At 37.6% G+C, this 12,801-nt stretch overlaps 1 protein-coding gene across 1 annotated transcript in view; it reads left to right on the forward strand.

The window, feature by feature from the left end:
* IMPG2 (interphotoreceptor matrix proteoglycan 2) overlaps positions 1-12,801 on the forward strand; it is a 98,798-nt gene that overhangs the window by 9,716 nt on the left and 76,281 nt on the right. The window contains exon 3 of the mRNA XM_002813343.6: positions 8,132-8,298. Within this exon, the coding sequence (XP_002813389.4) occupies positions 8,132-8,298 (167 nt within the window). The remainder of the gene's footprint in view (positions 1-8,131; positions 8,299-12,801) is intronic.

Here is a 12,801-nt window from a genome sequence, read left to right on the forward strand (position 1 = left end):
CTCATTGTGATTTTGATTTACATTTCCTTAATGATTAATAACATTCAACTTTTCATATGCTTATTTATCATTTGTATATCTTCCTTTGAAAAATGTCTGTTCAGAACTTTGCCCATTTTTAAATTATGTTATTTGTCTCTTTATTATTGAGCTGTAATTTATTTATTCTGGCTATAAATCCCTTATCAGATAAATGATTTGAAAATATTTTATCCCATTCTGTGGGTTGTTTTTCACTCTCTCGATGGTATCTTTCATGCACGAAAGTTTTTTATTTTGACGAAGTCCAATTTATCTATTTTTTTGAGCCTTTGGTGTCATAACTAAGAATCCATTGCTGAACCTGAGGTCATAAAGATTTATTCCTGTATTTCTTTCTAAGAGTTTTATAGTTTTGGTGTGTACATTTAAGTTTTTCATCTATTTTGAGTTGATTTTTTTTTGTATATGATGTAAGTATCTAAATTTATTATTTTGCATGTGGCTATCCGGTTCTCCCAGCATCATTTGTCGAAAAGGCTATTCTTTTCCACTGAGTGATATTAGCACTCTTGCTGAAAATCACTTGACCATGACACATGATTTATTTCTGGACTCTCAGTTGTATTCCATTGATTTATATGTCTATTCATGTGCCAGTTCTGTAGTCTTTGCTTTGTAGTATGTTTTGAAATTAGGCACGAGTTCACCATCTTTGTTGTTTTTAAAAATTACTTTGGCTATTCTAGGTCCCTTGCAATTCCACATAAATTTTATAGTAAGGTTGTCAGTTTCTACAAAGAAGTCAGCATGTATTCTGATAAAATTGCATTGAATGTGTAAATCAGTTTGGAGATAATGCCATCTCAACAGTGTTAAATATTCCAGTCTATAAATATGGGAAGTTTTCCCGTTTATTTAGGTCTTTATTTTTTAAAATAATTTTTTGGTTCTCAGAGTATGTTTTGCATTTTGGGAGACTTACATTTATTCCTAAGCATTTTAATCTTTTTGATGCTTTTGCATACATACTTGTTTTCTTATGTTCATTTTTGGATTGTTCATTGCTGTCATACAGGCATACAACTGATTTTTGTATATCAGTTTTATATCCTGTGACCCTGCTGAACTTGTTTATTAGTTCAAATAGTTTTAAAGTGGATTCCTTAGGTTAGGCTTTCCTAGATACAAGCTCATGTCATCTGTAGACAGATAAAGTTTTACTTCTTTTCCAATTTGGCTGCCTTTTATTTCCTTTTCTTGCCTAATTGCCCTGGTTAGAACCACTGATTTTCACTTTTTTTTTAACCTAGTTGTAGTAGATTTTCCTAAGCAAATGTTTCTTCATTTGTCATATGCCCCAGGACCATTTCCAGAGCTTTTAAATGATTGTTTTCAAAATGATTTTTGCCCGTTTCTCTGGGGAGTGGATCTGTGTAGCTCCTCGCTCTTCATGCTGGAAATGGGAATCTGGCAATTGAATTTTAATAGACTACAAGGTATAAAAGGGTTAAATGTAACTTAATGAATTTCTATGGAGTATTTTAGACAAAGCATTGAACTACTGAGAGAGCTTTTTATAGGAGGTGGGGAAACATTGCCCAAAGCATAATTTATAGGAGACAGCTTATGCTATTCTGTGAAGCTAGGAGTGAGGTCAAGGGGAGGTCTGCTATGAAGTCTGGTGATTTATATCACTTTTGGATGCTCTCCCATATTCCTTCCAACTACATTTCTTCGGCACACAATAATGTTTTTCTAAGATTTTATGAAAACATTTTAAACAGATAGAAAAGTGAAAGAATGATGTCATAAACACTCATATACTCACAGCTTAGTTCTACAGTTAACATTTTATTATATTTGCTTTATTATGTGTCTATCTCTCTAACCGTCTTTTTTTTTGAGACAGGGTCTCACTTTGTCACCCAGGCTGAAGTGCAGTGGTGTGATTACAGCTCACTGCGTACTCGATCTCTCTGGGTTCAGATAATCCTCCCACCTCAGCCTCCTGAGTAGCTGGAACTATAGGCACATGCCACCATGCCCAGCTAATTTTTTTGTAATTTTTGTAGAGACAAGATATCGTTGCCCAGGCTGATCTTGAACTCCTGGGCTCAAGTGATCTGCTTACTTTGGCCTCCCAAAGTGCTGGGATTACAGGTGTGAGCCACCATGCCTGGCTTAACCATCTAATTTTTTAGATGTATTTCATAAGTTGAAGACATCAATACAATTCCCTGTAGATATTTCAGTATGAGTATCATTAACTAGAGCTCAATATTTGTTTACTTTCTTAAAGGTGAAATTTACAGAGTAAAATGCATAAATCTTATATGTACTACTTGGTGACTTTTGACTAATACACATTAACCCCAATCTCTCTTAAGTTTTCGGATATTATCACCCCAGAAAGTTATCTTATACTCCTTCCCAGATACTTCCCATTCTAGTATGTGACCACTCTTTGAACCATTTTTTAAACTCATAGATTATTTTCACTTTCCTAGGACTTTATATAAATAGAATAGTATGTGCTCTTTTGTGTAATGCTTCCTTCACTCAGCCCTTTGAGATTCATCATGTTGTTGCATGAATTTAGTAATTTCCTTTTGATTCCATTATATGGCCATTTGTTTATTTTTCTATTGATGGATACTTGGGTTGTTTTCATTTTTAAGTTATTATGAATAAAGATGCTCTGGCATTGAACATAAGTCTTTCTGTGGATATGTGCTTACAGATGTCTTAAAGGAATACCTAGGAGGAAATTGCTGGGTCATAGGTGATATGGTTTGGCTGTGTCCCCACCCAAAATTTCATCCTGAGTTGTAATCCCCATGCGTTGGGGGTGGGACCTCATGGGGGGAGATTAGATCATGGGGGTGGTTCCCCCATGCTGTTCTCACGATAGTGAGCAAGTTCTTATGAGATCTGTGGCTTAATAAGGGTCTTTCCCCCGTTTAAGTGGAATTTTGCGGAATTTTTAACTTGAGAGAGAGCACTTCTCTCTCCTGATGCCATGTGAAGAAGGATGTGTTTGCTCCCCCTTCCACCATGATTGTAAGTTTCCTGAGGCCTCCCCAGCCATGCAGAACTGTGAATAATTTAAATCTCTTTCCTTTATAAACTCTTCAGTCTTGGATATTTCTCCATAGCAGCATGAGAATGGACTAATACAGCAAATTGGTACCAAGTAGTAGGGCATTGCTGTAAAGATACCCAAAAATGTGGAAGCAACTTTGGAACTGGGTAACAGGCAGAGGTTGGAAAGGTTTGGAGGGCCCCAAAGAAGACAGGAAGATGTGGGAAAGTTCGGAACTTCCTAGATACTTGTTGAGTGTTTTTGACCAAAATGCTGATAGTGATACGGACAATGAAGTCCAGGCTGAGGAGGTCTCAGATGGAGATGTGGATCTTGTGGGAACTGGAGTAAAGGTGACTCACTATGTCTTATCAAACAGACTGGTGGCATTTTGTCCCTGCCCTAGAGATCTGTGGAATTTTGAACTTGAGAGAGATGATTTAGGGTATCTGGTGGAAGAAATTTCTAAGCTGCAAAGCATTCAAGAGGTGACTTGGGTGCTGTTAAAAGCGTTCAGATTTATATATTCACAAGGATATGGTTTGGAATTGAAGGTTATGTTTAAAAGGGAAGCACAGCATAAAAGTTTAGAAAATTTGCAGCCTGGCAGTGTGATAGAAAAGAAAACCCATTTTCTGAGAAGAAATTCAAGCTGGTTGCAGAAATTTGCATAAGTAGTGATAAGCCAAATGTTAATCACCAAGACAATGGGGAAAATGTCTTCAGGGCATGTCAGAGGTCTTCACAGCAGCCCCTCTCATAACAGGCCCAGAGGCCTAGAAGGAAAAAATGGCCAGCCCCAGGGCCTTGCTGCTTTATGCAGTTTCTGGAGTTGGTGCCCTGCATGCCAGCCATGGCTAAAAGAGGCCAACATAATGCTCAAGCTGTTGCTTCAGAGGGTGAAAGCCCCAGGCCTTGGTGGCTTACATGTGGTGTTGGGCCTGCAGGTGCACAGAAGTCAAGAATTGAGGTACGAGAACCTTCACCTAAATTTCAGAGGACGTAGGGAAATGTCTGGATGTCCAGGCAGAAGTTTTTTGCAGAGGTGGAGCCCTCATGGGGGAACATCTGCTAGGGCAGTGTGGAAGGGAAATGTGGGGTCGGGGCCCCCACACAGAGTCCCCACTGGGGCACTGACTAGTGGAGCTGTGAGAAGAGGGTCACTATCCTCCAGACCCCAGAATGGTAGATCAACCAACAGCTTGCACCGTGCACCTGAAAGAGCCAGAGACACTCAATGCCACACTGTGAAGGCAGCTGGGAGGGGGGCTGTACCCTGCAAAGTCACAGCAGTGGAGCTGCCCAAGACTGTGGGAGCCCACCTCTTACATCAGTGTGACGTGGATGTGAGACATGGAGTCAAAAGAGATCATTTTGGAGCTTTAAGATTTCACTTAATTTTGGCCAATTTCTCCCATTTGCAAAGGTGTATTTACCCAAAGTCTGTACCCACATTGTATCTAGGAAGTAACTAACTTGCTTTTGATTTTACAGGCTCATAGGTGGAAGGGACTTGCCTTGTCTCAGATGAGACTTTGGACTTGGACTTTTGGTTAATGCTGGAATGAGTTAAGACTTTGGGAGACTGTTGGAAAGGCATGGTTGTGTTTTGAAATGTGAGGACATGAGATTTGGGAGGGGCCAGGGCAGAATGATGCAGTTTGCCTGTATCCCCACCCAAAATCTCATCTTGAATTTTAATCTGAATTGTAATCCTTATGTGTTGGAGGCAGGACCTTGTGGGAGATGATTAGATTATGGGAGTTGTTCCCCCATGCTGTTCTCATGATAGTGAGCAAGTTCTCACAAGATCTGATAGCTTTATAAGGGGCTTTCCCTCACTTCACTCAACACTTCTTTCTCCTGCTGCCACGTGAAGAAGGACGTGTTTGCTTCCCTTCCACCATGATTGTAAGTTTCCTGAGGCCTCCCCACCCATGTGGAACTGTGAGTCAATTAAATCTCTTTCCTTTATAAATTACCCAGTCTTGGGCATTTCTTCATAGCAGCATGAGAATGGACTAATACAATAGGGTTGGTGTATATTTTGTTATATAAGAAACAATTAACATTTATTTCAAAGTAGTTATACTATTATACATTCCTACCAAAAATGAGGCTTTTGGTTGCTCTGCATTTTTGCCAAATTTTGGTGTTGTCCATGTAAAATTTCAGTCATTCTTGGTTTGTGTGTGGATATTTTAATTTGAATTTCTCTGAAAAATGAATGATGATGAACAGTTTTTCACATACTCATTGGCTATTTGTATCTCTTCCTTTGTGAAGTATATATTCCAGCCTTTTACCTATTGTAAAAATTAGGTCGTTTGCTTTTTTGTTAGGGAGTTGTAGGAATTATTTCAGTGCCCTAAATACCAATTCTTTGTTAGATATATGTATTTTGAATATTTTCTGCCAGATATGTGGTTCGCCTACTCATTTTTATTAACAGTGTCTTTTGATAATCAGACACTTTTTAGTTTTGATGAATTCTAATTTATTGTTTTTTTCTTTCATAATTGTTGCTTTCTGTGTACTGCCTATAAAATCTTTGTCTATCCTCAAGTGATGTAGATATTCTTCTATGTTTTATTTTAGAAACTTCATAGTATTAGCCCTAATATTTCAAATCATTTTTTGTGTATAGTATGAAGAAGGCATTGAGATTTATTTTTTCTTTCCCTATGGGTAGATAGTTATTTTTTCAAACATTGTTTTATACTTTCTCTGAATCATTTCATTTCATAACCAGACATTATAGACATTCACTTTTTGTTAGTTTTTACTGACCCAGACTTTTCACCTTTGCATTGTCTTTTGGAATTTACTTTAATTTTCATTTTGAAGTTTTAAGAAGAAGAAATGAAAAACAATGATCTACAAATAGTTCAGCTCTGCCTCAGTCAGTGCCCGCTGGACTCTTCTGTATGCTGTATGGTCAGAAGTTCTTAATAACAATAATAAGGATACAGGTAGTTCACTAAAAGACAAATTAAGTTTGTAATGAAAGGTTCAGTTTAGCCCTAAAACTCAATTGATAGAGAAACTTTCAATACTCATACATTTCATAATCTGTTAAAGCTTAAGAATTTTTTTGGCTTAGACGATCTTCTTCCATCAAATAACTATGGGACAATCAGAATTGAACATGATAATAACATATGATATTCATGTAGCACTTTGCAATTGGTAAAATACTTTCACAGATAAGATAATAAGGCAGTAATTATTTATCCTGTTAAAAAGAGAGATGAGTCGATTGAAGCTTTGTTACCCATGGTTATCAAACTAGTATACTGGAAAGCTAGAGCGGGAACTTAGAACTTCTGACTGTGTGAGTCCAGAGGCTCCACCTCAATATACTGCCTGATGTGTATTCAATCTTCTTGCTATGAAAAATAGTTTTTAAAATCTCTATTAAATCTAACTTTCTCTCTTACCACTCTCTTCCTCTTCCCTTCCCTTCAATCCTGATCTATCTGTTACCTACAGTGTCCTGCACCTCTGAAATGGTTACAGAACAGCAGTACATTCAGTACTATACAAAATGCACAGAGATACTATTTAGCAGCCTTTCAGATTTGATGCTTTGGAATAACTTAGCAAATAAATTGATTAGTTTTTATTTTAATACAGCAATATATTTCTCCTGAATATCATTTCAGAGTTCATGTATATGTATATATGTGTGTGTGTATATATATATATTTTTCTTAATTTAATAGGCTATATTTCTTAGAGCAGTTTAAGTTTACAGAAAAATTGAGCAGCGTGTTTAGAGAGTTACCATATATTCCCTCAACTCCCCCACCACTTTTCCCAATTATTAACATTTTATAATATTGTGGCATATGTGTTACAATTTATGTGCCAATATTGCCACATTATTATTAACTGAAGTTCATAGTTAACATTAGGGTTCACTCTTTGTGTTGTACATTCTATGGGTTTGGACAAATGTATAATGATATGTATCCTCCATTATAGTATCATATGGAGTACTCTCACTGCCCTAAAAATCTGCTATGCTCCTCCTATTCATCCCTGTCTCCCTCAACCACTGGAAACCACTGATCTTTTTACTGTCTCTATAGTTTTGCCTTTTCCAGAATGATATTGGAATCACCAGTACGCAGTCATTTCAGATTGACTTCCTCTACTTAGCAATGTGCATTAAAGTTTTCTCCATGTCTTTTATGGCTTGAAAGTTCGTTTCTGTTTATCATTGAATAATATTTTAGATATATCATAGTTTGTTCATCCTTTCACCTATTGAAGGACATCTTCATCACCCCCAAGTTTTGGCAATTATGAATAAAGTGACTTTAAATACTTGTGTGCAGGTTTTTGTGTGGACATAAGTTTTTATGTATAAAAAGACTATTATTTTCTGTTCTCAGATATGAAATGTAGTTTGAGAGTGATAATTTCAGGTGGCTATCTTCTACTTGATTTTATGTAGTATTTTCTGCTTCCTGTAAGCTTTGAGGAAAAGTTTGAATACTCCTGTTTTTTTTTTTTTATCAGAAATATGTGATGACTTTTTGAGCAAGTAGATGCAATGCAGTTATGTCACTGCATTTAGCCAAAAACTCCAGGCCATTTATAAATGTCAGTGTCTCCTTCCCCAGTGATCCTGAAAAGCAAAGAAGCTGGTTTTTGAAGTTATGACTTTAGGAGAACATCTGCGAACATTAAGGAAACTGAAAATCACAGTGTCCCTTAGGAAAACATTGGATTAAATACAGTATACTCAATATCAGCTCCACTTTTGTAAAGTATAAACATGGATTTTTTTTTTAAGAGATGGGAGAGACACTCCAGCTCATGAAGAGATGAATCAATTCTCTTTGTAAGAGAAAGGAATGGGAAATATAAATTCTCTTCAGAAATGAAAAGTTTAAACTGGACATACATACAGAAGGCCTTTTACTGAGAATCATTCCTATGTCCCTCCAGAAAGGACACTTGAGTGTCTCAAGGAATCTGTATGAATCAGTCTATGATCATTGTAAGAACCCCAGAGCATGTTAGCTTTTTGTGAAAAAACACCTCTCTATTTTCTAGTGTGTCAGGAAGCTGTCTGGGAAGCCTTCAGGACTTTTTGGGATCGACTTCCTGGGCGTGAGGAATATCATTACTGGATGAATTTGTGTGAGGATGGAGTCACAAGTATATTTGAAATGGGCACAAATTTTAGTGAATCTGTGGAACATAGAAGCTTAATCATGAAGGTAAGTGTCACAACAAAGGAAGGAATTCCTGGACTATTGTAGGAGCGTTTACACAGCTAAGGCCTAAAGGAAGCAAAAGCAAGTGGCAAATGCCTGTATTACTCTTTTGTTGAATTGGGCTATTCGAGTAAGCTGTCCTAGGGTGTGGCCTAGTCTTTTATTCCTAGCTCTGGCCTCTATAATATACATTATTAATATTTTCATGTTATTCTGTCCACAAAAAGAAAAAGAAGACATTATTAACTCAGACAAGAGCCTCAGCCTTGTTTATAGATGTAAATATTTGGAAATAATATTCAGCAAAGGTTTAGGTTAAGAATATAAATCTGTGAGAGTCAAACGTTTTTGCCAAAGTTTTACATGTTATCAACTCAGAGTGAATAGCAATAACTCTAATTAAGATAGAGGACATAGTTCATTTGAATAAATGTTTAGTGAGGCATAGGTATGATTCTAATAATGAGTGTGCTCACTTGTTTTCCTTGTTTTAGACATTGTTTTACTCTTAGCAAAGGATAAATAAACATGCATAAAGACAAATTACCTGCCACTTTTCCCTTTTCGTGTAGCACATATGTATTCATGACAAGAAAGTGAAACTGTCCAGACATACGTGGCAAATTGTTCATGCCGTTTGTTATTCCGTATATCTCCCTGTCCATCTATTCAGTTCCTCTATGTCCTCATATGTAACTTCCCTTGCAAGGAACCAACCCTCAGCCTAGAAGATTTAGCTACCATTATTCTTTGAGTTCCCACAATTCTTTATTCATTTTTAATACTGTACTTTTTATATTTTATGATGATTACTTGTATATGTGACTAATTCCTCTTCTAGACTATGAGTCAAAAGGCAAGGATTATGTCATTGTTTGTTCATTTTTGCATTCCCGTAAGGTAGTAAATATGCAATAGATGTTTGTTTAAATGAGTATATAAGCAATAACCACATTGTATTTTTTTATACAATTTATAAACTTTATGAAGATTATTTTAAGTACTGGTTCTAAGTATTACATACCTTACAGAGACTGAGGAAATAATTATTGACTGAATAACACTGAGCTATTTTGTGTATAATCAAATCAGATTAGTATATCGTAAAGGTAATAAAATATATTACCCTATTCTATTTTTAAATTTTATTTATAGTAGAAGAATTATATTCTTTTAACATTTAGTCCAAGAGAGGAATGATCTTATTAAATGGGGGATGTTGGGGAGAGAAGGATGGTTTGATAAACATGGGTGGACCACAGACAAATTTTGCGAGGGTATAAATGTTTTGAAGCTGTGCAGGGTTTTGTGTGTTTTAAAATGAACGCAACTTTTAATCATGGCACCTCACATTTTGATCAAAGGTATTGCATGTGTTTTTTGCCTGCCACATTTTTAACTGCTCAGTATTAATAACTATGTTAATAGCTACTATTTATTCAATATCTACCATGTACCATGTCATGTATCAAACTCATCAATAAATTATTAGATGTTATAACAACAACCTTATAAGGAGGTGGTAATGTTCCCATTTTACAGATAAGGACATAGAATTATTAAATTCTTTATTCTGTAACATAAAACCAGATATGATGGAGCTTAAATCCAAACCCAGTTCTCTTTTCCAAAATTGATGTCTTTTCCCTTCACACCATTGGGCCTCCTTTCTCAATCATTACCAATTTTACAAATTGCAGTGGTTAACATGGGATAGCTATTTAATGGAAAATATATAGACATGCACACACATATACATACTTATATTTCTAATTGCATTGCCTATCTTAATTATGTCCACAATATAGGATCAGCCATTAGTGTAGCAAATATATATGATGGGTTAGTATTACCAGAAGAACAGAATCTTCTGATGTTACCTTTGGAATGTATCTCTTACAAGTGGAACTTTTAGTAAATTTATATTTGAAGGCATAGAAAATATACTTCCAATAATTATTTAATAGAAAAAGCAGATGAAGGGAATGATGTGTTGCCTGGATAGAGTTGTAAATGATAAGTACAAGTTACTTAAATGAAGAAGAGCTGGGGATAAACATTCTAGGCAGAAAGGACAGCATGAGCCAAGTGGTTGTAGGGAATGACCTGGGCCAGTGTACCAAAGAGGTAGACTAGGAATGACAGGAGATCAGACTAAAAAAATGGATAACTGAACAAGCTTGGATTTAACTCTGTAGATCATAGGAAACCATTGAAGGGTTGTAGGTAGGTAAGTTGCAGGAGCTGATTTGGCACTTTTGAATTTCAAAAAGGTCGTTGTGGTTTCTACATAGCATAGGATGGATTATAGGAAATAAAACTGGAGCAGAGAGACAAGTTAGGATGTTGCGTCAGTACTCTAGGCCAAAGAGGATAAAGATACCAACCAGACCATGAGATAGACAAAGGAAACTTGAGAGATGTAAATAGGAACAAAATTAGTAGGACTCTGATGGGTCGAGACAGGGTGAAGGAATGGCCCAGGAAGCCTTCCAGTTTCTAGCCTGGGTAACTAAGACCACTAATGAGGACAAAGAAGCAGCTTTGTAGATGTGGCAGGGAGAATGAGTTCACTTTTTTATTTTTATTTTATTATTATTATACTTTAAGTTTTAGGGTACATGTGCACAATGTGCAGGTTAGTTACATATGTACACATGTGCCATGCTGGTGTGCTGTACCCATTAACTCGTCATTTAGCATTAGGTATATCTCCTAATGCTATCCCTCCCCCCTCCCCCCACCCCACAACAGTCCCCAGAGTGTGATGTTCCCCTTCCTGTGTCCATGTGTTCTCATTGTTCAATTCCCACCTATGAGTGAGAATACGCGGTGTTTGGTTTTTTGTTCTTGCGATAGTTTACTGAGAAGGATGATTTCCAGTTTCATCCATGTCTCTACAAAGGACATGAACTCATCATTTTTTATGGCTGCATAGTATTCCATGGTGTATATGTGCCACATTTTCTTAATCCAGTCTATCATTGTTGGACATTTGGATTGGTTCCAAGTGTTTGCTATTGTGAATAGTGCCGCAATAAACATACGTGTGCATGTGTCTTTATAGCAGCATGATTTATAGTCCTTTGGGTATATACCCAGTAATGGGATGGCTGAGTCAACTTTTGATGTGTTCATTTGAACCACCTGTGTGAAATGTGAATTGCTTGATATTCAGGTATGAAGCCAAGGATAGGGGTCTGGGATGCCAATGTTGCTGTAGGAATCACCATTTTGGACTTAGTGCTGGCATACCTCGTTTTATTGTGCTGCCCTTTATTGTGCTTCACAGATACTGCATTTTTTACAAATCAAAGGTTTATGACAACCCTGTTTCAAGCAAGTCTGTTAGTACCATTTTTCCAACAGCATGTGCTCACTTTGTGTCTCTGTCTCACATTTGGGTAATTCTCAAAATATTTGAAACTTAAAAAAATTATTTTCTTTATCTTTTATGTGATCTGTGATCAGTGATCTTTGATTATTACAATTACAATCACTATTGTAATTGTTTTGGAGTGCCATGAACAATATCCATGTAAGACGACAAGTTTAATTGATAAATGTTGTTTGTGTTTCAACAACTCCACTGACTGACTTTTCCTTGGTCTCTCAGGCCTCAGGCCGTCTCCTCAGGCCTCCCTATTCCCTGAGTTACAGCACTATTGAGATTAGGCCAGTTAATAACCCGACAATGGCTTGTAAGTGTTCAAGTGAAAAGAAGAATAGCATGTCTCTCACTTTAAATCAAAAGCTAGAAATGATTAAGCATAGTGAGGAAAGTATGTCAAAAGCTGAGATAGGCCTTAAGCTAGGTCTCTTGCACCAAATAGTTAGCTAAGTTGTGAACACAAAGGAAAAGTTCTTGAAAGAAATTAAAAGTGGGGGGCGGGGCCAAGATGGCCAACTAGAAGCAGTGGCAATCTGTGGCTCCCATCTAAAAGAACCATAACAGCATGTGAATCCTGCACTGGCAGCCAAGGTATCCAGGTTTTGTCATCAGAACTGACTAGGTGACTGGCGTGACCCACGGAGAGGAAGGAAGTGCAGTGTGGTGCCGCAGCCCCCAGCCAAGGGAGGCAGTGAGTGAGCCTGCTACCCAGCCTGGGAAAACGTGATTTTTCCATGGAACTGTGCAACCCGCGGATCAGAAGATCTCACTTGGGAGCCCACACCACCAGGGCCTAGGGTCCCAACCACAGAACCAAGCAGATTTTCAACAGCCACTAAGCTAGAATCTGCTTAAGCCTGTGGAGCTCCCCACGGGAGGGGCAACCAGCATCACCGCTGTGGCTGCTGGCTGCCTGCTGTCTAAGCCCTTTGAGCTCCTTGCAGGAGGGGCTACAGCCGACACTGGGACTGATAGCTGCCTAACACACTAAGCTCCCAGGGCGGGGGAAGGGTGGCAGCCATCTCTATAGCTCCAGGCCATGTCTTTCCCCTGCTGGAGCCAGGGAGGCTGGATGGCTTGGTCCCAAGAGGTATACCCCACAGCCCAACAGACTG

The sequence above is a fragment of the Pongo abelii genome, chromosome 2 (assembly GCF_028885655.2).
Source record: "Pongo abelii isolate AG06213 chromosome 2, NHGRI_mPonAbe1-v2.0_pri, whole genome shotgun sequence".
Classification (NCBI taxonomy): domain Eukaryota; kingdom Metazoa; phylum Chordata; class Mammalia; order Primates; family Hominidae; genus Pongo; species Pongo abelii.